This window comes from Beauveria bassiana, assembly GCF_000280675.1.
Source record: "Beauveria bassiana ARSEF 2860 unplaced genomic scaffold BBA_S00005, whole genome shotgun sequence".
In the NCBI taxonomy this organism is placed as follows: domain Eukaryota; kingdom Fungi; phylum Ascomycota; class Sordariomycetes; order Hypocreales; family Cordycipitaceae; genus Beauveria; species Beauveria bassiana.
Genome location: NW_007930840.1, coordinates 756,868 through 780,149, shown reverse-complemented (window position 1 = coordinate 780,149; position 23,282 = coordinate 756,868). Strand labels below are relative to the sequence as shown.

General features: G+C 51.6%; 7 protein-coding genes across 7 annotated transcripts; 4 read left to right on the top strand and 3 right to left on the bottom strand.

Moving 5' to 3' along the window:
* Positions 1 to 5,073: 5,073 nt before the first annotated feature.
* Positions 5,074 to 8,646, bottom strand: BBA_02528 (GARP complex component (Vps54); the record flags this gene model as incomplete). Its single annotated transcript, XM_008597625.1, has 4 exons — positions 5,074 to 5,431; positions 5,485 to 8,332; positions 8,384 to 8,511; positions 8,561 to 8,646. 4 exons carry the CDS (start codon positions 8,644 to 8,646, stop codon positions 5,074 to 5,076), a joined length of 3,420 nt encoding a protein of 1,139 aa, XP_008595847.1.
* A 602-nt stretch (positions 8,647 to 9,248) lies between these two features.
* Positions 9,249 to 11,567, top strand: BBA_02527 (MCM2/3/5 family protein; the record flags this gene model as incomplete). The annotated part of the gene is made up of 4 exons (XM_008597624.1): positions 9,249 to 9,385; positions 9,434 to 9,560; positions 9,613 to 11,018; positions 11,075 to 11,567. 4 exons carry the CDS (start codon positions 9,249 to 9,251, stop codon positions 11,565 to 11,567), a joined length of 2,163 nt encoding a protein of 720 aa, XP_008595846.1.
* A 228-nt stretch (positions 11,568 to 11,795) lies between these two features.
* On the bottom strand, positions 11,796 to 13,542 carry BBA_02526 (uncharacterized protein; the record flags this gene model as incomplete). The annotated part of the gene is made up of 4 exons (XM_008597623.1): positions 11,796 to 12,849; positions 12,896 to 13,074; positions 13,121 to 13,444; positions 13,507 to 13,542. 4 exons carry the CDS (start codon positions 13,540 to 13,542, stop codon positions 11,796 to 11,798), a joined length of 1,593 nt encoding a protein of 530 aa, XP_008595845.1.
* A 306-nt stretch (positions 13,543 to 13,848) lies between these two features.
* BBA_02525 (U3 small nucleolar RNA-associated protein) lies at positions 13,849 to 16,661 on the top strand (the record flags this gene model as incomplete). Its single annotated transcript, XM_008597622.1, has 3 exons — positions 13,849 to 14,025; positions 14,079 to 14,106; positions 14,158 to 16,661. The coding sequence occupies 3 exons, from the start codon at positions 13,849 to 13,851 to the stop codon at positions 16,659 to 16,661; spliced, it is 2,709 nt and encodes a 902-aa protein (XP_008595844.1).
* A 375-nt stretch (positions 16,662 to 17,036) lies between these two features.
* BBA_02524 (U4/U6.U5 tri-snRNP-associated protein) lies at positions 17,037 to 18,710 on the top strand (the record flags this gene model as incomplete). Its single annotated transcript, XM_008597621.1, has 1 exon — positions 17,037 to 18,710. The coding sequence occupies one exon, from the start codon at positions 17,037 to 17,039 to the stop codon at positions 18,708 to 18,710; it is 1,674 nt and encodes a 557-aa protein (XP_008595843.1).
* Positions 18,711 to 19,650: 940 nt separating this feature from the next.
* On the bottom strand, positions 19,651 to 20,755 carry BBA_02523 (translation initiation factor 4e; the record flags this gene model as incomplete). Its single annotated transcript, XM_008597620.1, has 3 exons — positions 19,651 to 19,822; positions 19,880 to 20,665; positions 20,727 to 20,755. 3 exons carry the CDS (start codon positions 20,753 to 20,755, stop codon positions 19,651 to 19,653), a joined length of 987 nt encoding a protein of 328 aa, XP_008595842.1.
* Positions 20,756 to 22,143: 1,388 nt separating this feature from the next.
* BBA_02522 (60S ribosomal subunit assembly/export protein LOC1) lies at positions 22,144 to 22,820 on the top strand (the record flags this gene model as incomplete). The annotated part of the gene is made up of 2 exons (XM_008597619.1): positions 22,144 to 22,437; positions 22,536 to 22,820. The coding sequence occupies 2 exons, from the start codon at positions 22,144 to 22,146 to the stop codon at positions 22,818 to 22,820; spliced, it is 579 nt and encodes a 192-aa protein (XP_008595841.1).
* Positions 22,821 to 23,282: the final 462 nt, after the last annotated feature.

Below are 23,282 nucleotides of genomic sequence, written 5' to 3'. Positions count from 1 at the left end.
AAAGAGATACCCCACTGGGAAGGAAACAATGGTTTATCACGACATAGAATCGCCTTGTTAGGCATATGGGTAACCAGGAGCAAAACGGCACAACAAAAGCAGTCCTACGATGTGAGAATGGGTGCTCGGCGAGACAAAGCTTCCGAGTGCCCTTCTAGGCAGGACAATAAAAAAAAACATACAATCTTGAACTTACTTTTTGGGTTTTGTGTCATAAAGCTGCATTCTTTTACGAAGCAAATACTCTTCGTTTGTACATAGTTTTGAAATGAGCCATCACTCGTTTGGACTTGCCAATTCGTCATTATACCTTGCCAAAAAAAAATCATTGCCAATGTGATGTGGACTTGCGTCTTGTTTCTTTGTTTCATGTTTTCCTTGCCATATATCTTGATATTATTTTTTGACTTGTCATTTACTGCTCTGCCCAGATTCAAACAGGCGAGGTCGTCTACCACTTTGCGGGGCGGTGTGCAGCGGTTTCGACGTGCTGAACTGGGTCTCGCAGGGAAAAGAACACAACTGCCCGCAATAGAAAGCCCCCTGCCCCCCATATGTGATGCCTAAGTAAAGGGTGTGGGCAGCACAACATGGCGAAGGGGAGGGGGGAAAGGGAGGCAGCTTGCGCGTCCCAGTGCTGGCTGCAACTATCAATATCTGCGACTAGGTACCTAATCTCTAGGACCCTACCTGGCCAGGTATATAGTTGCTAGTCACTCTAGTCTTTGGCTGGGGGGGGGATGGGTGTTGCGAGTGAGTCGTACGACGGCAGCGCTTACGAGGAGGTACAAGCGAGACTAGCCAAATTGTAGTGCGTGAGCAGGTATCTTGCGCAACATGCTGCCTCCCTCACACTCTCCCCCCCCCCCGTTCTCCGGCCAGTTGCCTGGCACACCAAGGTACCTAGGCAAGCAGGCAACTACCTAGGTAATACTGCGCGAGTCAACTGCGTGCACCCACTGTAACAATGGTATACCTAGGGGTTTTCTTAGTGTCTTTAATTAGGTACTTAGGGGTTTCCCCTGTACCTAGCAGTCTATACACCATAGAAGGACCGAAGGCTCTTACGGGCCAGTCGGAGTAATACACACACACACCCGCTGCAACAAACCTACTCATTCTTTTGTTTAGTAATATGCAAGGGCGGAGGGGGGAGGGGGGTCGAGAGGAAACCAGTATTCTGGCCATTATGATTGGCTGTAGTCGTCATCAAGTAGTGGCTGGCTCGCTAAAGATTTTTTTTTCTTGCCTCGGCCCAGTCAATATCATGTCATCATGTCGCTGGCCATGTATCCATGTACCTGCTTCCATACTTTGAACCCTCCTGAGGCTTGTACTCTTGGCTAATAAATGAGGTACTTGGTTGCTGACAGGCTTGTACCTTGCAAAAGTGAATAAGCGGAAAGCTGAAGGAAAAAGAAAAAAAGAAAGGAAGAAGGAACGGCAAGTTCCTGCCCCTGCTCCCTTGTTCCCTGCACAGTTGCAGTGTAGAGTTGCAAGCCCGGCGGTCCGGAAGTCCGGGTTGCTTGTGCCTGCGTCTCTGGTCGCAGTGGGCTTCACGGCCTTGCCTTGCACTGGTTGACTGGTTCCACGTTGCATTTCTGTGGGCTGGGTTTCTTTTCCCATGCTGGTTGCCAGCGTGCATGGATCCTTTATCCCTTCTCAACAATTTTTTCTAATCGAATTAATCTTGCGCAGGAGAAATAACGATTTGGTCAGCGTTGACCGCAAAAAGACGCTCCCTTCAGGCAATCCAAAAAAAAGTGCTCTCCGACTGCATGGGTGCTGGTCATCCATCTCTAGGTATCTAGATACATACATCTGCGCTCGGTGATGCGCGCGCACAGGACACGTGTCAGTGTGTGTGTGTTGTGTGTGTGTGTGTGTGCGTGCGCGCGCTTTTGGTGAGGCGAGAGCCGTGATGTGAGCTCTTTTTCTCATGTACTGACTTTGTGAAATCCGAAACTTGCGTCCCAGAAAAGGAATAGTGACAGTCGTCGACATGATTTATTATGTAGCATACATGTGTTGTTATTACAGCCTCATGACAAGTCGGACAGCCTGCGGGTGCGCCGCCAGCACAGTGCTTAACAGTGCGGCGCATACAGTTCGCACACGGTATCGGCGCAAACTCACCACCACAACTTGGCAGAAGCAATCAGATGCGCCGCATTGTTTACACGATACAAAGTCTTTTGTCGCTGCAGGACCGCCATCAGTACCGGGGCAAGTCTTTTGTAGAAAAAAAGACAATTAAAAAAATATTCAAATCCCGCAAGCACGTATACTTGTACAAGTAGTACTACTTTACAAAATTATTACATACGATCACCTCAGCATCTCAGCTACACGCTGATCAGTTGATTCTAGACCGCGCGGCCGCCTCGCCGGTGGATCCATGACACTCTCGACTTTTTTTCGTCGAGCCAGTTCACACAGGTTCTTTCTTTGGGACTACTACAAAAGTACTGAGTAACAAGCCTCCTTGTTTTATTCCCGCAGTCGCTCGGCGATGAGCCGGACGTTGCCTCCGTTCTGGGTCTGTATGTGCCATGGATGCCCATGACAACTCTTTTCAGTTGTAGGCGCACACGACCAAGTAAGTACCTGCCATCTGCTTTGTGACTTGCTCGTCGTTCGCTTAGAGAAGAAATGTCCTACTTGGAAACTCGTATGTCGTTATTATTTGAGAATGACACACTGTAAGCTGCCCAACATTCCCTGACATTGCTGCTCAGCCAAAAGGATTGAGACTCTACTTGGTAAATCTACGCATCCATGAAGCTTTCACACGTGCAAGCCGGTGGCAGCCATTTGGGTCACCCATCAACAGGCTCTACATCACATGCGCGCTAATAAGGAATGAACCTTTGACCCTCCGAAACTGACGTTTTGTTGCGTCAAGGAAGCCGTGCCCACAACGTCATGTTGCACAACACCCATGCTCTGGTACATTGCCGAAGCAATGTACAACTTGATCGCCACCCACGCCTTTGTGATTCTCGTTGACGACTCTGTAGACGCTAGCTGTGTGTTGTGTCGTCTCAAGCAGATTTGAGCAGGTCTTTAATTACCTGAACTTGAAGCTACACCTTGGCATGCTTAATTCAGTCTGAACTCAGCTTACCCCGGAGTATCAAATTTCGCTTAGCCGCCGGGAGGGGATCATGAGATGCCAACTCTGGGGGACGTCACATGCCAAGAAGCAAGAAAAGATTAACGAACGATTCACGTCCGCTTTGGTACGACGCGGGGAAGAAAGAGACACACACTGGCAGCCGCGCTCCATTTCATGATGGTGATAATGACTGGACTTTATCCGTCAAACGGGCAAAGTCCGAGTATTAGATCAGAGACACCGCCGCCAGCAATCATATTCCAGCAATACCTTGTTCTGGTAGTTTTGCATATACAGCCCGTCAGAGGTCATGTGTGGCGTGCTTGCAGCGTTGGCGCTTTGCATGATCAGAGTATTGATAAAACTGTTAGTTACAGGGGGTTGTAGGTGTTTTAATTGACTCTAGTCGGTACATTATTGATTGATCATTATGAGGCAATTGTGTCCAAGTTGCCAACCGCGGTAACCTGACCAGAACAGCCTCATAAATGCAACCCTCATCATCCAATGATTTGTCGATTCGAGTCAATTAACACACCTAAAACCACCTGTGACCAACAACAATCGCCATGTGTAACTAGTGTACTAAGTCGCCTACTACTCGGTGCGTTGACCGTCTGAATGAACGCCCCGCCCAACTAGACACTCAGTCTCCGACTACTTCGACGCAAGAGAGAGAGAATTCTTCAACAATAGTTGGCGAATCCTATTGTCCAGGAAGCACAGGCCAACGCGGAGCAAAATTTCAGGTACCCGATCCACATTTTTCTTCTCGGTGGCGTCTTCTTTTTCTTCATTCTCTCTATTGTTGGTGGTGGCGTTGAATAAAAACCTTTCCAACGGATGGTGGGAGGGGGCGAACCCCACCAAACGAATGGTGGTAAGAAACCGCTACCTCGGCGCCCACAGTGTAGCGCTTCCAGGTACAGCACTGCCCGCACTGTAGCTTGTAGGTGTGGAACCTAGGTATTTACCACACAACACTGCACGCCTCTTGATACATCCCACATGGGTCAACGGAGTATTGTCGGGGAGTCGGTTGACTAATATCTACAGCAAGAATAAAAAAGAGAAAAAAAAAAAAGGGAAAAAATTGGAAAATTCTGTTATTGTAACAAGGGATGTAACAATAGTCGCGGCAGCCCCGATACCCCAGATGTCATGTTGGCTATACGTGGACCAAGCTGGGCAGCACCCCAACGCAGGGCCTTGGGGCGAAAGAGGCAAAAGCACACTTTGCCTGCGCCGTTTCGCAACGTTGCTCCCGGTTGAAAGTAGAATGGGGAGAAGTAAAACATCAACAGAATCTGCCAAGTGGAGGAGAGCGAGGCCGCTCACCGATGAACGCTGCCCGCTGTGGCCGGCAATGGACAACGCAATTCTGTGGTATCAAGATAAGCCACTATCAAGACTCTTCATTTCGTCCCTACGGAGCATGCGCCACGTGTGCACACACACTGAATTCTACCAAGGACGCCATCATACTCTTCATTCATGTCATCTTCCGTCACCTCAAACGCCGTGTCCGCTCATCTGATCATGTTCGTGGTCAAACTCGGCCGCTCAACGTAGTCAAGTCGGAGTCAACTCCAAAGTAGTTAGGCTTGACCTTCTAATTCATGAAATCGCATCTAAACAAAAAGAAGCAAAAGAACAGAAAAGTCTCCATTGATTCTCGCGTCTTTAATATGCTGATATCGCGTACGTGGCGGTGAGATGAGGACCAGTCTGTCGATCAGCAATCCTGAGACTCGTTTCCTCAACTCGCCTGATGTCTCATCTCGGCATGCATGGACAACGCACGTAGCTGCACCAAAGAAAATTTAGGGTGTTGGGGAAAATCTTTGTTCGTCTTTTACGCCCCTAGACTCGTCTACCACCCGACCTATATACTAGTTAACGAGTATATGGCACAACATGATCAACGCCTCGTTGCGCGTGCTCCAGCTCAGCGCCTACTTATCCTTCTCACCGCTGTCCTTTACGCTGCTCATGTCTTTATCGTCCTTGGCTGGTGGCTCGGGCGGCTCCGCTTCGCTGATCTCGATCTTGTCGGCTTTGATGGCACCCTCTCCCTCATCCACCTTGTCCGCCCCTTGCTCGACCTTGGTGTCAGTCTTGACATTTTGCGTGGTCTTGACTTCTTGTGGAGTTTTGACATCTTTTTTCGTGTCTTTTGCTGACTTTGCGACGGCTACCGCTTCTTCGGCAAGCTCCCTGCTCTTGACAATATTGGTCAAATACTCGCCGGCATCGCCAAATCCGTCGAGGCTGCCCAGCGTGCTCTTGAAAAGCTCCACATCTCGGAGCATACTACAATAGTGTTAGCATACAATCCTTCGTCACCAAGGCATGGTTGGACGTACCTTTGCTGCCCAGCCTTGTTCCTCGCCTCTGCATCCTTGAATGCTGACCCGAGCTGCTCCTTGTAGCCGCGAAACACAGGAACCATGATCGCTTGAATTGCGCTTTCCGGTAAGTGTTTCGTGAGCACCTTGTACAGTGTCGTCGTCTCCCTGACCAGCGTCTCCATGTACGCATGTGCGCCGGCTCCTTCGCCGTCATTATGCCACTGAATCGTCTTCATGCCTTTGGAGTGAAGAGTGGCACGGCCGTTCATGATGTCGACCAGCTTCTGGTGAATGTTGCTTTGATGCTCCTGTAGTAGTCTCCTGAGTTTGTCGAACTCGCCCATAAGCCCCGACACGCCTGTACCAGATCCAGCATGGCGTCTGACAAACTCGCGAACGTGTGGCATGAGCGTGGCAATCAGTGATAGGGCCTGAGATGCGAGAGCAAGGTGCTTTGTCGTGATGTTCTTGAGTCCCGCTGTTTTTGTAGCACCGGCACCTAAAATAAGCTGTGTGCATCGCGAGTTGAAAAGCTGTAGGTAAGCAATCAAAGATGTTGCAATATCTGTCGTCATGGAGGGAATCCCCGCAATCAAGTGCAAAAAGCTTTCCAATCCTTGCATGCAGAGAATGGCCGAGTTGGGGAGAATAAATTTCTCCGATTCGATAACAGCCGCACGCGCCTTTTCCTTTTCGCCGCTGCTCTTTTCCCTCTCTCTCTCCGCTGATTCTTCCTCCAGCTTGAGTTTGAGAAGCTCCATGGCCGGCACCCACAACTTGTTACCATTGCTCCATGACTCGGCATCATGTGTGCTGCATTCCAGAATCTCCCCGAGCTGTCTGGCAAGTCTCTCGTTGAAGTCTTTGGCAACCCATTTGTCGGCTTCCATGCCTTGCGCAAGTTTTTGCATTGCGGCGTTCTGGTATCTCTGCACAAACTCTTTGATTTGGCTGTTGACGACATTCTTCAGTGGTAACCCGCTTCGCCCGGAAACAGCCTCACATTCGTTTGCAAAGTACAGGTTTAGCGTAAAGTACCGTAAAAACATGTCCAGCGGGAGGCCCGTTGCTTGTTCACCACGGACCTTGAGGACCTTGACAATCTTGTCGTGAGCAATATCAACTCCCTGTGCTAAAAGGTTCGTCGCATCCAGTGCTTTGTGCAGCTCCTCTTGAATTTCGAATCCGGGAAGAGCTGCCTGACGATCTTGTCGAGGGCTGCCCAGCGGTGATCGTACCGTGGGTGATTTGATGCCGTCTCCATTCGGTGTGTCTGCAAGAGACGACGCAATATCCAAAAGCACCTTGACTTGCGTGGATAGTCTCCGGAGCGTTTCCGTGACGCCAACATATATTTTTTGCAATAAATCCTCCGCATCTTCGGGTTCCAGCGCACGCAGATTGCGCGCTAGATTCGCTGATTTCTCCTGGCTCGATGAATGTCTTCCCCCACCAGCGGTCGATACTGACACGAGAGACATGTTGTCATCTTCACTCGAACTCGGCAATGGCCGTCGAATGAGATTTCGAATTTCCTTGAGTGCAGCTTCCTTGTATGCGGAGGCGGCTATGCCGACATGCTTTGCTCGAAACAGACCAGCCATCACAGGGTACAGCTGTGCCTTCAAATCTTCTGTTGCCGTCAAATACGTAGGGAATATGGAAGGTGACCGAGAGTGTACTCCTCTTGTTCGTGAAGCAGCATTGTCCCATCGTAATAGTACATCAGCAGTCGATACCGATTCGACATGCCGCCGTAGATCTTCAAAGAGAATTCTGGTAAATTGCGATTCATATGCCTTTCCGACTCTGTATCGTAGCGTGTCGAGGTCAGCGTCGATACTTTGAAGGGCTGCGGCGCCTCTCAGGTCCCGCAAATTCAGTTCGCTTTCAGCCGCTCCGTCGCGCTCTCCAGAAATGAGCTTCTCCAATGTGTCCATGCTGTTCAAGGCCTTGTCTACCTCTCCCTCATCCACCAACGTTTCGCATGTAGCCAAGCCTTCGGCAACCTGGCGTAGCTGCTCGACGGCGTCGCTTAACTTGCGCAAGTTTTGTTGTCGTCTTCGTTGCTGAACTGCCTGCAAGCCGCTCGTAGCGACTTCTTCGTCCAGAGCCTCTAGTTCCTGCCTCAGTGTCTTGATCCTGTCCACAGAATCAGCTGCCTCCGAGTGGAGTTCTCTCAACGATCCCAGGGCAGTAAAAAATGTGGTTGAGGCTGTTGATATAGAATTGATGAGGTGCACTTCTATAGTATCCATGTACCAAGAAAGCTTTTCTTGCAGAATAGCATTGGTAGCAAGAGCCTTCCTGGGAGCTGAACTGTCCCCTTTTGACCTGCCTCCGGCGGGTTTAATGACTTCGGACCGCTCGCTAACAATATCGAAGGTTCTTGGGTTCTCCAGATGGAAGTCTTGGTCAAAATAAACTGTTGGTATGGTTGACAGCGGCGGCGGTCCCTGTGGCGCCTTTCGACTAAAGCTTATACTCTGTTTTCGAGACGGGCTAGGCGCCTCGATTGAAGCCAGCGACGATATCGAAGAGGTAGAGCCGCGTCTCATTGGCCTCGATCTGGACGGTCGCAGAAAGCCTTCACTATATTCACTTGTCTCATCGGGCTTAAATGGGCGACCGGAAGCCACTGTATCCTCGTCGTTTTCCTGGATGCGGCGGAGTTGCTCGTATAGAGCACCGACTTGCGAAAGGTATGGCTTAAAGTCCTCGGCATCGACATGAGGAATATTAGTCAGTGTGACAGGTGGAATATCCCGTGCCGTCGGTGGCTTGTGAGCGCTCGAGGTTGGCGCTGTTGTGTGGGGCTGGAGGCCGGTTCGCACGATGGGGGGCTGCAGTAACGTCGAGATAGCTTCATATAGTTAGCCGACGTAGCTGGGCAGGCAGAAGAATCAGAGCACACCATTTTGGCCGAGTTCATGAACGGAGAGGTTCAGACCATTGACTGAAGGGTACGATGCGCCGCCAATGGAGTGGATGGAGCTCGCTGTCGATCCGCGTCTGGAGGCTGGCTTATTCCTGCTGCGCAAGCTGTTAGACAAATGATCGATTGGCATCACGGGGCTTTTTGCAGACGCACCTGTGAAAAGGATAGTCTGCTCGGCCGCCCGGCGCCAGTGGTGACAAACTGTCCACAGACTTGCCGGCGTTGGGCGAGGTGAACATGGTGTGTGGGCTCGAGGAGCAAGGAGTGACGACGCAGCTATCGGGTGCTGTTGTAATGTGCTGTTAAATCTACCTGGGTATCATCGCTGTAAACAAATTAAACTGAATATTGAGTGCGCCTGAGTATGAGGCTGCGATGGAAACGAAAAATAGTATCAACTGGCGGCAGCAGTAAGCAACACACCAGCGGTCGTCATTGTCGCAAACTAAACAGCGCCAAAGGCCACGGAGTGTACTTCGCCGCGTGCTGGGGTGACAGAGCTCTTTGAGTTCAGCGGAGCCAAGCTGGACCGATAACCGAAGAATGGCCGCCGGCTGCACGTGATGGCCTGCGCTTTGCTCAAAAGCCACTGCTCCGTGGTTTCACTGTGGCGCATGCCTCTACCAGCCACTTGTATTCGTATCTAGATTTAGCCTAGGGCCCTGCAACCACTTAAAGTCGCGTGTCGCGTCGCCCTGCATGCATTGACGCGCTCCGACGCGTAAATTGTTCCCCTTCGACACAGTGGATTTTTGGTGACCCCTCCATTAAACCTCTCTCATTGTTCAGCATCTTGCCCTTTGCAGCAATTCCTCTCTGCAAAACGAGCAAGCCGTTCATCATGGATGCCCAATCTGTATATTCCACGCACGTCTATGAGCCTAGCACCGCGGAAACTGGCGATACCAGACAACAAATCCTTACGCAGCTCGAGACTTTTATTCTTGACTTCCGTCTCGACAACAACTTTGTCTATCGGTACGTGTTCGTGACCTCTATGAATACACGTGTGCTGACAAAAAAAAGTGATCAACTTCGTGAAAATGCTCTTCTGCAAAAATACTACTGTGATGTCAACGTCACCGATCTCATTAATTTCAACGAAGAGCTTGCGCACAAGCTCGCCTCTGAACCAGCAGAGATCATTCCTCTTGTAACTACTTTGCTCATAGAACTGTCATAGCCTTTACTCACGCGCCGTCTAGTTTGAAACCGCTCTGAAGAAGTGCTCTCGCAGGATTCTCTTCCCCCACGAACGTGACATCAAGCTCCCCGACCACCAGCTGTTGCTTCACTCCGACGCCGAGGATGTTTCCATCCGTAACCTCGACTCCATGACGATTGCTCGGCTGGTACGAGTTCCTGGAATTGTCATTGGCGCTTCTGTCATGTCATCTAAGGCCACAGAACTGCAATTGCAGTGCCGAAATTGCCAGCACTCGGAGACCATTCCTGTCCTCGGTGGCTTCACCGGTGTCGCCCTCCCTCGCCAGTGCTCCCGCAAGAGAATTCCAAATGACCCGACGCCCAAGTGTCCTCTTGACCCATACTATGTTATGCACGAAAAGTCAACTTTTGTTGACCAGCAAGTTATCAAGTTACAGGAGGCACCAGACCAGGTTCCCGTCGGTGAACTACCCCGACATGTGCTCATATCAGCAGACCGATATCTCACCAACCGAGTTGTACCCGGCTCACGATGCACAATCATGGGCATCTTCTCCATTTACCAGAGCAAGGGCTCAAAAAATTCCGCCACGGGTGGCGCTGTCGCCATTCGCACACCCTACCTGCGCGCGGTAGGCATTCAGACCAGCTCTGACCAATTGAAGGGATATACCAGCTATACGGAAGAGGAGGAGCAAGAATTTCTGGAGATGAGCCGTCGTCCAGATATATACAATGTCATGGCCGAGTGCATCGCGCCATCCATCTATGGAAACAAAGATATAAAGAAAGCAATTCTTTGCCTGCTGCTCGGAGGCTCTAAGAAGCTGCTGCCTGATGGAGCTAAGCTCAGAGGTGATATCAACGTGCTTCTGCTTGGTGATCCGGGTACAGCTAAGTCGCAGCTGCTGAAGTTTGTTAGCAACGTTGCTCCTATCTCCATCTATACATCTGGCAAGGGCTCATCCGCCGCTGGTCTTACCGCCTCTGTGCAGCGCGATCAGTCAACGCGTGAATTCTACCTCGAAGGTGGTGCCATGGTGCTCGCTGACGGTGGTGTGGTCTGCATCGATGAGTTCGACAAAATGCGCGACGAGGATCGTGTTGCCATCCATGAAGCTATGGAGCAGCAGACCATTTCGATTGCCAAGGCTGGTATCACAACCATTTTGAACGCTAGAACTTCGGTCTTGGCCGCCGCAAACCCCATCTTTGGTCGTTACGACGACATGAAGACTCCCGGAGAGAATATTGACTTCCAGACGACCATCCTGTCTCGTTTCGATATGATTTTCATTGTAAAAGACGAACATAGCAGAGAAAAGGATGTCAATATTGCCAAGCATGTCATGGGCATTCACATGGATAATCGCGGTCTTGAAGAAGTCGCCGAGTCGGAAATCTCAGTGGATAAGATGAGAAGATATATCTCCTACTGCAGAAGGTGAGATCTCGAACTGAACTTTTTTATTGCTATTTCTCTGCTAACATCTCTGCTAGCCGCTGTGCCCCTCGTCTCAGCCCAGCTGCGGCCGAGAAACTATCTTCGCACTTCGTATCCATCCGTCGCCAGGTTCACGCTGCCGAGATCGAGGCTGACCAGCGTTCATCCATCCCTATCACCGTTCGTCAGCTGGAGGCCATTGTTCGCATCACTGAGTCTCTGTCTAAGCTGACGCTGTCGCCCATTGCCACCGAGGCGCATGTTGACGAGGCCATCCGTCTCTTCCTTTGTTCGACCATGGATGCCGTTAACCAGGGCAGCAACCAAGGTAGCCGCGAGCTCAACGACGAAGTCAACCGCGTTGAAGCAGAGCTGAAACGCCGCCTGCCCATTGGCTGGAGCACCAGCCTCGCCACGCTGCGACGCGAGATGGTCGAGGGCAAGGGCTACAGCGAGCAGGCGTTGAACAGAGCCCTCATGTACATGGAGAGGAGGGATACGATCGTTTTTAGGAACCAGGGTGCCCAGGTTCACCGCAATGGTGCTTGATACACATGCATGATGACGATTCTGTTTGTTTCACATGGAGTTGGCGATGCAAGTGCGGTATGGGAAATCACGGAAGCTTTGAATGAATATGGGATGCTTTTTCGTGTCTGGCGCTGTCAATGAATCACTGAACATATAAAATGAATGATGAACGAGAATGTACTGGTAATTATGTATAATACTGGCGTTCGGCGCCATGCCGCGAGTCTTGGTCCAGTTAACAATCCGTCAAGAAGCAGGAGCATTATGGTCGTCCGCTTGCGCGTTCTCGGTTTTCTTGGCCTCGGCCTCCTTCCATTCCTTATCTGACGTGTGGAAGTACAGTGACAGCCCCGTGAAAACGGCCCAGATTTCAGTAGACAAGGTAAGGTGCACTAGCTCCCCGCCGACCAAGTTGGTTACCGCACGCCATGACAACTCGCTAAGAACATTGGGCGCGTATATGTCATCGCATGGCAGGTCGTACCGCAATCTGTAGCAGCGCGCCATGAGTCTTAATGCGGACGCCTCGTATGCGGCCATCATCAGTCTTAGGCTCGTATCTGTGAGCATATTGGCGGCCAGTAGCGCAGGAAGCTGCGTTAGCAGAGTGTCAAGGTATACTGGCTGTGACTCGCTCCGCGCATCGGTAGCTTGAGTAGGGCGCAACTCGGCAGACCATAGCCCTGGTGGCGCATCTGGGCTCGCTTCAGTGGCTTCGACGTCGAAGCTAATTAGCGTAGTGTTCACTCGCTCACTCTCGTCTTCGTCTGTTGCATATTCGTCTTCTCGGTTCATGTATGACTCTGCGTGGACTTGCTGGGGCTCTGTTGGTTCCACGGTTGTGTTGGTCTCAAGCCCGCCAAGTACCAGAGGCGCATCTTCCACCGAATTCGGCAATTGGTCAATGGTCGTTTCATCGGACAGAAGCAGGGGAGCCTCTTCTGGGACTGGTGTGGGCGGTACAGCTGGTGGGGGTATTCTGCGGCCTCGGAAAGCAGTGCTTGGGAGCTTGTTGAATATCCGTGGCCATACTACGGGCTGCACCTCTTTAGCAACCCGGAGAACGATGACCCAAATCAGAAAAGGTGCCGCGTTAACAATGGCATTGCCTGTCCAACGGAGCAAAGACAGAGGATCAAATCCCTCTAGCGGTGGTGGTGCAGGAATTGGTGAGTCTTCTGTGAATGGAATGAAATATGACGGGCGCGGGAGCCACTGATCAGCTGGGATCAGGCCAAGTCGCTGCATGGATGCGAAGTATTTTAGATGAGTTCGAAACCATGACCATACATCAAGCAGACTAAATAATTAGTGAAGGTCAGATGCAGAATCGAGGTAGAGCTTACATGCGACGCGCAACGACTTTTTCTCTATCGCCGAGCCAGACTTTAAACAAGGCGCGGTCTACGTAGTTGGTGAATAAGCCAGTAGCTGCACCAGGAATAACATGTCTTCGCCATGAGAATTCATTCTTTTGTTGCCAAAGATGCCAAAAGGGAATTTTTGAATATTTGCGATAGATCTCCTTGGTGTGAGCATAGCCATAATTGCAAGTAAAGGGGTAGTCATACCATAACGCGCTGACGAAGGCCATGAGTACCAAAGAGCCCAACCATCTCCATGGCACGTCTAGCATGGGAGTTGAGTTGTCGACCGATCGATTCTTCATGCGCATCGTGTCTCCTTTGCGACTCTACTTCCGGGCTTTTATTTGGATTTTCTGGCTCTGCAACACCGATCACCAGCATGACCTCGTTGTGTGATCTCACAATCTCTCGGTTGATTCTCTTAGTATCTGGGTTGACAGGACGACCTCTTTGATCATATTGCTGTGGAGGATGACGGGGGTCTTCGGGTCCATCGCCCTGAAGAACATCGTCATATGGTGACCGGCCCTTTGATCACGTTAGAAAATCATGTGCTCGAATGCGGCTCACTCAACAGGCAAGCGTCTCACCAAAGCTTGGGCAGTTAGTGGGCCTTGCATGCCCATGACGAAGAAGCCGCCAATATGCGCCGCGGGTGAAGTTTATCGAAACGAGTATATCATGAGGTGCTATATTGAAACAGCAATACTGACAATTTGATGCTTGCAGCAATACTGTGTTCACCTGGTGGATGATGCTTGAATGTTGTAGGTCTCATGCTCCGTAGGTAGGTTACCGCAATGTAATAAGGTACTTGAACGACGGTTTCGAGAAAGTGGGTCGTGTCTTATCTTATCGCGCCCTCCAAAAAAAAATTCCCTAGTCGCCTGGCTTGATGCACATGGATTCTGTAAAGCGAGCAACCGTCAGCCATGGCAACGAAGCAGCCTTTGAAAACGACATTTGATGTCGATCGCGTGATCCGTCCTATATTTACGGGTGGATCTGTTTCAATAGATAACGATGCGCTGATCTTGGCTACGACAATTGGCGAGAATGCCATACTCACAAACCCCACCAACGGCCGACATCTTGGTGAAATCGAAGGAGTACGTTGACGAAGTCGCATCAGTGGCATATTGTGTGCTAATGCTACAACTAGGATGGAGAACTTATCTCAACAATCACACGTGTGTGGCGTCCAGCTCTTGCCACTAGATTACTTTGCTAACCTTTGCAAGTGACACCTTCTGGTTCGCACCTCATTATCTGCTCTCGATCACTGTCTATGAGAATATACTCGCTCAAAAAGTCGACCGACGGTAGCTCTATCGAATCTTCGCTTATTCGAACTCTTAAGCCTCACGGCACACCGGTTGTAGTCCTAGCGGTCGACCGAACGAGCACGCTTCTCGCTACGGGCGGCACAGACGGCGCAATCAAGGTCTGGGATATTGCAAAGGGATATGTGACCCATACCTTCCGCGCCCCATCTGTTTTGGTGTCGGCTCTTCATTTCTTCGAAGTTGCCTCCCGATCCGAGGACGCTACGCGCTCTCGCAAGGGAAAAGCCCCCCCGCGAGACGATGGCGAGCACGAAGACTCAAACACCATTAGCTTCAGGCTTATATCTGGCAGCCAGGACGGAAAAGTCAAAGTGTGGGACCTGAATAAACGAAGCTGCATTGCCAACCTCGACTCGCATGTCTCTGACGTCAAAGGGCTGGATTATTGCCCTACACAGCATGCCATTGTCACTGCCAGTCGAGACAAGACGCTCATTTGGTGGGATGCCAAGTCCTGGAAAATCCGCAAGGTTGTTCCCTGTCTCGAACTTGTCGAGGCTGCTGCTTTTCTTGACGATGGAAATCTCACATATTCGGCCGGTGCCCATGGTTGTCTTCGTATCTGGGACACCGACACTGGCAAAGAGCTAACACCAAAGCAAACGGAAAAAAGCGAAGAAGAAGCCTTCGTGACTGCGCTGTACAGACCTGGTCTTCCCTTCGTACTTGGTGTTCAAGTAGACCATACATTGGCTCTTTACAAGCTCCCAAAGAAGGCTGAGTCTGCCTCGCTCTCCGCGCCTGAGCCTTTCCGCCGCATATCAGGAACTCACGATGACATTATCGATCTTGCCTATATACTTCCAGATAGCAGTCTGCTTGCATTGGCTACAAATTCCGAGGACGTCAGGCTTGTTTCCGTTGCGGAGCCTGGTGCGGACGATACCTCCCCAGGGTGGAGCACTGCTAGCGTACCGTATTTTGGTCAAGACACGGCGTTACTAAAGGGTCATGAAGATATCGTCATCTCGCTGGATGTCGACTGGTCTGGTCACTGGATCGCCACCGGGGCAAAAGATAACACAGCAAAGCTTTGGCGAATCGATCATGCCAACCGATCGTATACGTGTTGGGCAACCTTTTCGGGTCACGCCGAGTCCATCGGTGCCGTTGGACTTCCTCGGATAACGCCACAGGAGAGTTCTCAGGCATATCAGGATCCTCTATCACACCCCCCTGCTTTTCTAATTACTGGCTCCCAGGATCAGACTGTCAAGAAGTGGGAGGTCCCCCGCAAGTCACAGCAGCAGGGCTCGAAGTCGGGAGCCAAATCATTCTATACTCGAAAAGCTCATGATAAGGATATCAATGCGATTGATATTCATCATTCTGGAAACTTGTTTGCTTCGGCCTCTCAGGATAAGACCGTGAAGATCTGGTCTGTTGCAGAGGGCGAAGTGCAAGGTATTCTACGTGGCCACAAACGAGGCGTGTGGTCAGTACGCTTTTCACCTGCGAATCTTCCCGCGCTCCAGAGCGATAATGGTCCCGTGACGGGCAAGGGTGTTGTTCTTACAGGCAGTGGTGACAAGAGTATCAAGCTCTGGAGCCTGGCCGACTATACCTGCATTCGAACCTTCGAGGGGCATTCACACAGTGTCCTGAAAGTTGCATGGCTCAGTATGCCCACGAAAGGCGAGCAAAAGAAATCGGTACAGTTTGTTAGCGCTGGTGGCGACGGCCTTATGAAGGTTTGGGACACAAACTCAGGCGAGACAGAGTGTACATTGGACAACCACGAGGACAGAGTATGGGCCGTTGCTGTACAACCAAAGACGAACATGATTGTCTCCGGTAGTGGTGACTCGTCTGTTTCATTTTGGAAAGATACCACATCAGAGACACAAGCCACCGCGTCCAAAGCTGCACTAGAGCTGATCGAGCAGGAGCAGGAGCTGCAAAACCACATCCACGCTGGCTCGTACAGAGAAGCCATTACATTAGCTTTACAACTGAACCACCCCGGGCGACTTCTTGCTTTGTTTACTTCGGTTGTCACTGGACAGGAGAAGGACGAGGGCAGTTATACAGGCTTGCGGGCTGTGGATGAGGTTCTTGGCAATCTTTCTGATGACCAAATCTTCCTATTGCTACTCCGCCTGCGCGACTGGAACACGAACGCGCGCACTGCTCCCATCGCACAGAGAATTCTCTGGGCTTTGGTGCGCAGCTACCCCGCTTCCAAGTTCTCGAACTTGTCCGTCAAGGGCGCCCGCGGACAACAGAGCTTGAAGGATATCCTACAGGCGCTGAGAGTCTACACTGAAAGACACTATAAGCGCATGGAGGAGTTGGTGGATGAAAGCTATCTGGTGGAATATACACTGCAGGAAATGGACAATCTTGCTCCTGTAGCAGGCGAGGATGTGACAATGGAGGATGCTGTTTTGGTGGCGTAAACTGTATATAAAAGGCTCAAAACATGTATATAGCTGTGTTCCTGATCAGACAGCCATCTGTGCAACTTTCGAAAAATAACTATCAATCAAAAGCATTAAATTTCGAGGTCCGAAAAGAGACATTGCGTGCTGGTTGCTGGCAGGTGCTGAACATGTGGTGCTGAGGCTCATCAAGTGCGCTGTGGAGCCCCACCTCCAGGAAGCTACCTACCTAACCTATTCTACAGCTTTTCATTCAGCAACGTCTCTGCACTCTGTTCAGCTTTGTATGATGCGCCGCTGCCTATTGTGAAGAGACCAGTTCTCCAAGAAAGCTCCGAGAAGATCGAAACACTCGAATCGACTCACTACACTTTGATACGGAGCTTGGACACAATGAACAAGCGGCACGCCACTGAGGCGCTGGAAGACTTGCAGGGGATCGCCTCACCCGCCTCAAAACGATCACGGACGCGCGACGCCGAATCGCCCATCGAGCGCAATAACATCACAAGCGCATTGAATGAAGGCAGCACCAACGGACACACAGCTGCGGCGGGCAGCGGCGATGGCGGAGACGACGACGATGAGTTTGAGGGCGCGGATGCGGCGCCCGTAGCAGCACCGACGCGGCAGGCCAATCCAGCCGCGGGCTACGATGACCTGTACCTCGACACCATTGATCGCAACGTGCTCGACTTTGACTTTGAGAAGCTGTGCTCGATATCACTTTCCAACATCAACGTCTACGCGTGCCTAGTCTGCGGGCGGTACTTCCAGGGCCGAGGCCCCAAATCGCATGCCTACTTTCACTCGCTCGACGAGGACCACCACGTCTACATCAACCTCGAAACGCAAAAGGTTTACGTGCTCCCCGAGGGCTACGAGGTCAGGAGCAAAGCGCTCGACGACATCAAGTACGTGTCGGACCCGCGCTACACGAAGAAGGAGGTAATGGAGCTGGACCGCCCCGCTGGCGGTGGCGGTGGCCGCAAAAAGAGCTGGACACTGGGCGGTAAGGAGTACGTGCCGGGCTTCGTGGGAATGAACAACATCAAGGAGAATGACTACATCAACGTCATTGTGCAGGCGCTGTCGCACGTCGCGCCGCTGCGCAACTACCTGCTTCTCGAGGACTTTTCCGGCAAGTCGGAGCTGGTGAAGCGGTGCAGCATCCTTTTCCGCAAGATCTGGAACCCGCGGGCCTTCAAGTCGCACGTATCGCCGCACGAGCTACTACAGGAGATTGCGCTACGCTCCAACAAGCGCTTCACCCTGACGTCGCAGTCGGACCCCGTCGACTTCCTCTCGTGGTTTCTCAACAACTTGCACATTGGGCTCGGCGGCAGCAAGACGCGGCCGGGCAGTTCCATGGTGCAGCGCGCGTTCCAGGGCCGCCTCAAAGTCGAGTCGCAGGCTATCACGGCGCGCGCCGACGTCGGCGACCGCTTGCGCTTCGAGGACGCCGGCGAGGTCAGCGTCGACGTGGTGCGGTTCCTGCTCCTGACGCTGGATCTGCCGTCGGCGCCCCTGTTCCAGGACGAGCTCGAGCGTAACATTATTCCGCAGGTGCCGCTGACGTCGATCCTGGCAAAGTACGACGGCCGCTCCGCGCAGGAGCACCACGCGCAGCGCAAGCGCTACCGCCTGCTGCACCCGCTGCCGCCGTACCTCGCACTACACGTCAAGCGCTTCAGCCACAACAAGTTTGTCGCTGAGCGCAACCCGACCATTGTGACCTTTGACGCGCGCAACCTCGACGTCGCGCCCTACGTCGAGCCCGACCCCGCCGCCTGGCCCCCCGGCGAGCCCATCTGGTACGACCTTGTTGCCAACGTGGTCCACGAGGCGGTGCGCACCCGCGAGGACGTGGCCGACACGGGCGAGGAGCGCAAGGCCTGGAAGGTCCAGCTGCGCGACAAGGCGACGGGTGAGTGGGTTGTCTGCCAGGACCTCTTTGTCGACAAGGTACAGAGCGAGCTGCTATACCTGGGAGAGTCATATCTGCAGATCTGGGAGCGCAGGAGGGACCCCGTGGGCAAGGGCAAGGGCAAGGCGAATGCAAACTAGTAAAATAAAGAAAATTCTGAAGAAAAGGGGATTCTCGAATGATAATGTACTATACCAAAAGACTTTTTTTTACAGACAGTGGCGTTTGAAATTGGAGAGACTTATTCGGGAGTTATGTACAGTAATAGCGAAAGCGCCTGGCGGACTCTGTTCAACGCGAGTGGACGGCAGACTCTCTCAGACAGAAACTAATTTTAGCGCCAGAGCGCAGTGGTCGACTGTAGGATTCGCGAAAAGATTTTGTCACCAGGCCAAGAGCATGATCAGGGTAATGAGTGGCTATACCTACAAGCTAGGGAGCTCCGTCGCGGCAGGGCATGCATGGTAAGGTAGCTCTGGCTCTTGGCATGTCACACTATAATTATTCACGCGGGACGAGGCCGACTGGCCAGCTTTACTTTGCACAAGCTTATTCAATATTCCAAAATGGAAATGCTCCTGCGCCGTCGGGCCGCTTCGCCGTCACAACGGAAGAACAGCTCCTCTATAATACATGACCACCTCTCGTGGAGCCGCTCAAAAGACTGTTCCTACCAAGCCGGATTGCCAACCAGCGTATCTTCACGCCCCTGCCGTGTTCCAGGCAGAAAAATCGAGATGAGATTCGAGCGCTACCGTCTTCCATGCTCCCGCCACACGTTTGCAAGGGGTTTGGACAAAACAAAAAACGAGCGCATCCTCCTCACAATCGGGAGCAGCAACGTCAAAATAGAAGAGACATATTGTTTTTCTGCTTCAATATGAACGAACGAAGATAACCAACTGTGCTCAAGGAGCATGTAATACAACAACAACTCAGAGCACAGATATACAGCGGGACGCAAAAGGCTCAGCTTTGGAGCAAAGGAAAATTCAGAACCATAGCTTTGCTCTCTTTTTATTCATACAGTTTCTTTAGCAGACAAAATGCGAGGACGATCTCGACAGGGTGACTGCGCCCCTACTCATGGCTCTGTCTTGAGCTGCCGGCGTTTCGCTTGTCGTTGTGATGCTGTATGGCTTTCTCACGACGCTGTCCATCGATAGCGGTGCGCTGCTGGATGCTGGAGTCATGGCTCTTGAACTCAACGCGGGTGTTGGGTGGGAAGTTGAGGATACGCTTCATGGTTTCGCTGCAAAGAGATTAATACCTGCTCAGGTCTATCGGCGTTGTGCCTGACTATACTTACCGAATTTTGAGGACACGACCACCATCCGTTCGAGTCCAGATGCTCAGAATATCTTCACCGTTGCGCATACTGAGCACGGCACCGCAGACTTCCTCGCCGGCATCACCAAATTCGTCACCGATCAGAGAGAGGAGCAAGTCTTCCCAGTGTCGGTCAGCCACACCCTTCTTCATTCTGACGACCCACTTTCCACCCTTTCTGTTGATTTCATCCTCCCAAATAGGGCGAATGTCCTTTTTGAAGAGGTGGTAGTCGGAAACAACTGGCAGAGAGGAAGGCCTCTTTAGATGTGAATAGACTTCCCAAAATTCCTCAGCCGTACGTACGGTGGCAATTCCGTGCAAGGTATTCTCGTACTCGATGTAGCCGTGGGCTTTAGAGATGGGCGGACGGTACCAGAATGACCAGGCGTCTTTCAGCGGGTGTATCTGGCCGACAGCAGCCCCAGAGGGCTTTGCTTCTGATATGGAGGCCATGTTTCGGGATTTCGGTACCGCCCTAGAGCTATCTTTTCCGGAGCCCTGCTTGGGCACGGCGGATGCCATGGCGGTATCAAAGGGGTTGCTTGACGTCTTAGGCGTCTTCGCAGAGCCAAAGGAGGCAAAGGCGCCAGAGCCTAGACCGAAAGCGCTGGAGGCACCGCCGCCCGTGGTGGGCGAGGCCAGAGCGCTTCCCGGGTTAGAGGGAAAGCCGGTTGACTTGCCATCCTGGCGTCTGGAGGAGGCAAATCTGGTGGAATCACCCGTGGCGCTGTTGGTTGGCGTCGTCAAGGAAAGCTTGCTGGTGCTGGTTCAGGACGTTAGCTATTGTTCATGGAGTGGAGAAATGTGCCAATTCATGTACTGACTTTGTGCGACGAGCCCATAGGTTATCCATTGACGCCGTTTCGCTGACTCGTACGATGCAAGGCGGCAGTTGAGCGCAGGAACGGCACCTGGCAAGGGTCGGAGGAGAGCTGCGGGGAAGGCTGTGGCGGGGGGATCAAAACGACGCAGCAGCGAGAATAACAGGTTCACAAGGGCGCGTTGGATGGAGATGATGTGTTTGCGTCGTCAAGGGCCGATCGGGAGGGAGCAAAGTCGATGTGGCGGCTAGCGAGGGAGCGTTAGAGGCACGCGAGCTGGGTGCTATTGGCGATTGGTCTCGACGGAAATGATGTGTAGAACTTGGAATGTGTGGTTGAGGCCGAAATTACGCAGACGAGGTTGTACAGAGACAGGCTCGGAGAGTATTAATGCGGGCGAGAGAATACGCGATTCGGGACTTGGTGGTGGTGTGTTGTGGATCAGAGAAGGTCGAAGAGAAGTAGAATTCTGTCTGCGTCTGAGGTTTAGGACGTTTTGGCGGAGACAAGGCAGTTGACAGTGGCCGGCAAGGGTACCTTATGTACCTCCCAGATGTGGAGAAGGAAGAAGCAGGAGAGCGAGCCAAGCAGCGAAAGTCAGATAGGTACCTGCTTATTATCTTATTCTTTCTAGAAAATCAAACTAGCAGACAAGCATCTGTGAGTTTATATGGTTACTCGCTTAATTGGCAATCCAGGTAGTTAACAAGAGCTGGCGGTGTACTCCATACCTGTAGTTCGTGGTGCTTTACTTGGCTAGGTAGTGGTGCGAACCTCCTTGTTCCGGTACCTTTCACCTCTGCACCTCTGTGCTTGAATATTTCACAACGGTGGATAAAAGGAGGGGAAGGGAGTCTCTGTCACCTGAGTTCAATCAATCTTTCAATGTTCGTTTCACAAGTAATATATAGCTATAGTATAGCTTCCAATTTCCTTTCTCTGTACTACACTGGGCATGCTCTCCCTTTCACAAACAGGTACCTGCGCAAAGGTTATTCACAGCCAACAACCCCACTAAAGGTACTTTAAGTACCTAGGTAGGTAGGTTAGTGGTTAGCAATACGGCGGTTTGTGCCTACACTTGAACTTGGTATAGTAATCATTGCATAAGCCGGATGCCTACTATTAATTACATTATTATGTTATCCTTCTTTTCTTCTCGCCCATCTCCCTTCCTTTTGTTACGACGTAAGGTAGCTGTCCCTGGTGGCCGACTACCTGCCTGCCTACCTTGGGTGCCGCCCATTTTTATTTTCAACGTGTCAGCCTTATCGGCCTTATCAGTACCTCCGCCAAAAAAATTTCCCAAAGCCCATCCTACCGGCCACCAGCACGCGCTGCATCTCAACCAGCGCAACGAGGTAAAAAGAAATCATACAGTCCCGCGATTGGCAGCGCTCTCGAAGCACCATTCGACATCATGGCGCCCAATCGTACGCGCACCATGAAGAACAAGCACGCCGCGCCCAAGGGTGCTGGCAAAAATGGCAAGCGCTCCGAAACCGAAGGCGTCTCAAAATCCAAGAAGCCCAAAGGCGGCCCCGTCGCATCCACGCAGGTCAAGGACAAGAGCGTCAGCGCGCTGTTCAAGAAGCGCAAGCAGAAGACGTACACCGAGGCCCAGCTGAATATTCCCTCCCTCAACATGGTCACGCCCGTCGGCGTCGTCAAGCCCAAGGGCAAGAAGAAGGGCAAGGTCTTTGTCGACGATCGGGTACGTTGCCACACAGCGCTGGCTGTGGTGTACACACATGCACATCACAATGCTGGCGCATATTGCGTGGGTTTTGTTTTCTAACAATGCGTCAACAGGAAAGCATGAACACCATCCTCTCCATCGTCCAGGCCGAAAAGAATGGGCAGATCGAATCCAAGATGATCAAGGCGCGCCAGATGGAAGAGATCCGCGAAGCTCGACGAGCCGAGGCCGAGAAGAAAGAAGGCGAGAGGCAGTCAAGACTGGAAGACGTCAAGGACTCGCTGCGACGCAAGCGCAATAAGAAGACATCCGAGATGGACGAGGACAATGTCAAGGAGTTTCTGTCTGCTGGCAGCAAGGCCAAAAAGGCTTCGAAGAAGAAGGTTGCATTTGCATGAGCAGCCTTTTGCATTTGTGCATGATGTTACTTCGTTTTTAGTTTTTTTTAGTTTTTTTCCTTTCCGCATTGCCTGGCGTTTGTGGCGTACGCATCATATTTGGGACTCGGGCAGTGTCGAAAGGTTGGGCAGACATGGCTTGTCAATATACAAAACATGAAATCAGTAATTAAGTATTGATAGTAACAGCACCAAAGTGACCCAGCACCCATGCGCGTCCCAAGTAATTCGAAGATCTGTTTTAACAGCCAGCTACCCCGATCAGCCTAACCACGGCCATTAGCCCAATTGCGCTGTAGAAGAGGCGAACATAACTGAAGGAATTCAGAGAAAATATGGAGAGTAAAGAAGAGTAACAACCAGAAACTGAGAGTAATCTCATCAAGTTGAGAGTGTTGAAAAGGATACTCTTGTAATTTGCTGTCTAGTTAGGTCTTTCTATATCGTTTCTAGTCTTGTATA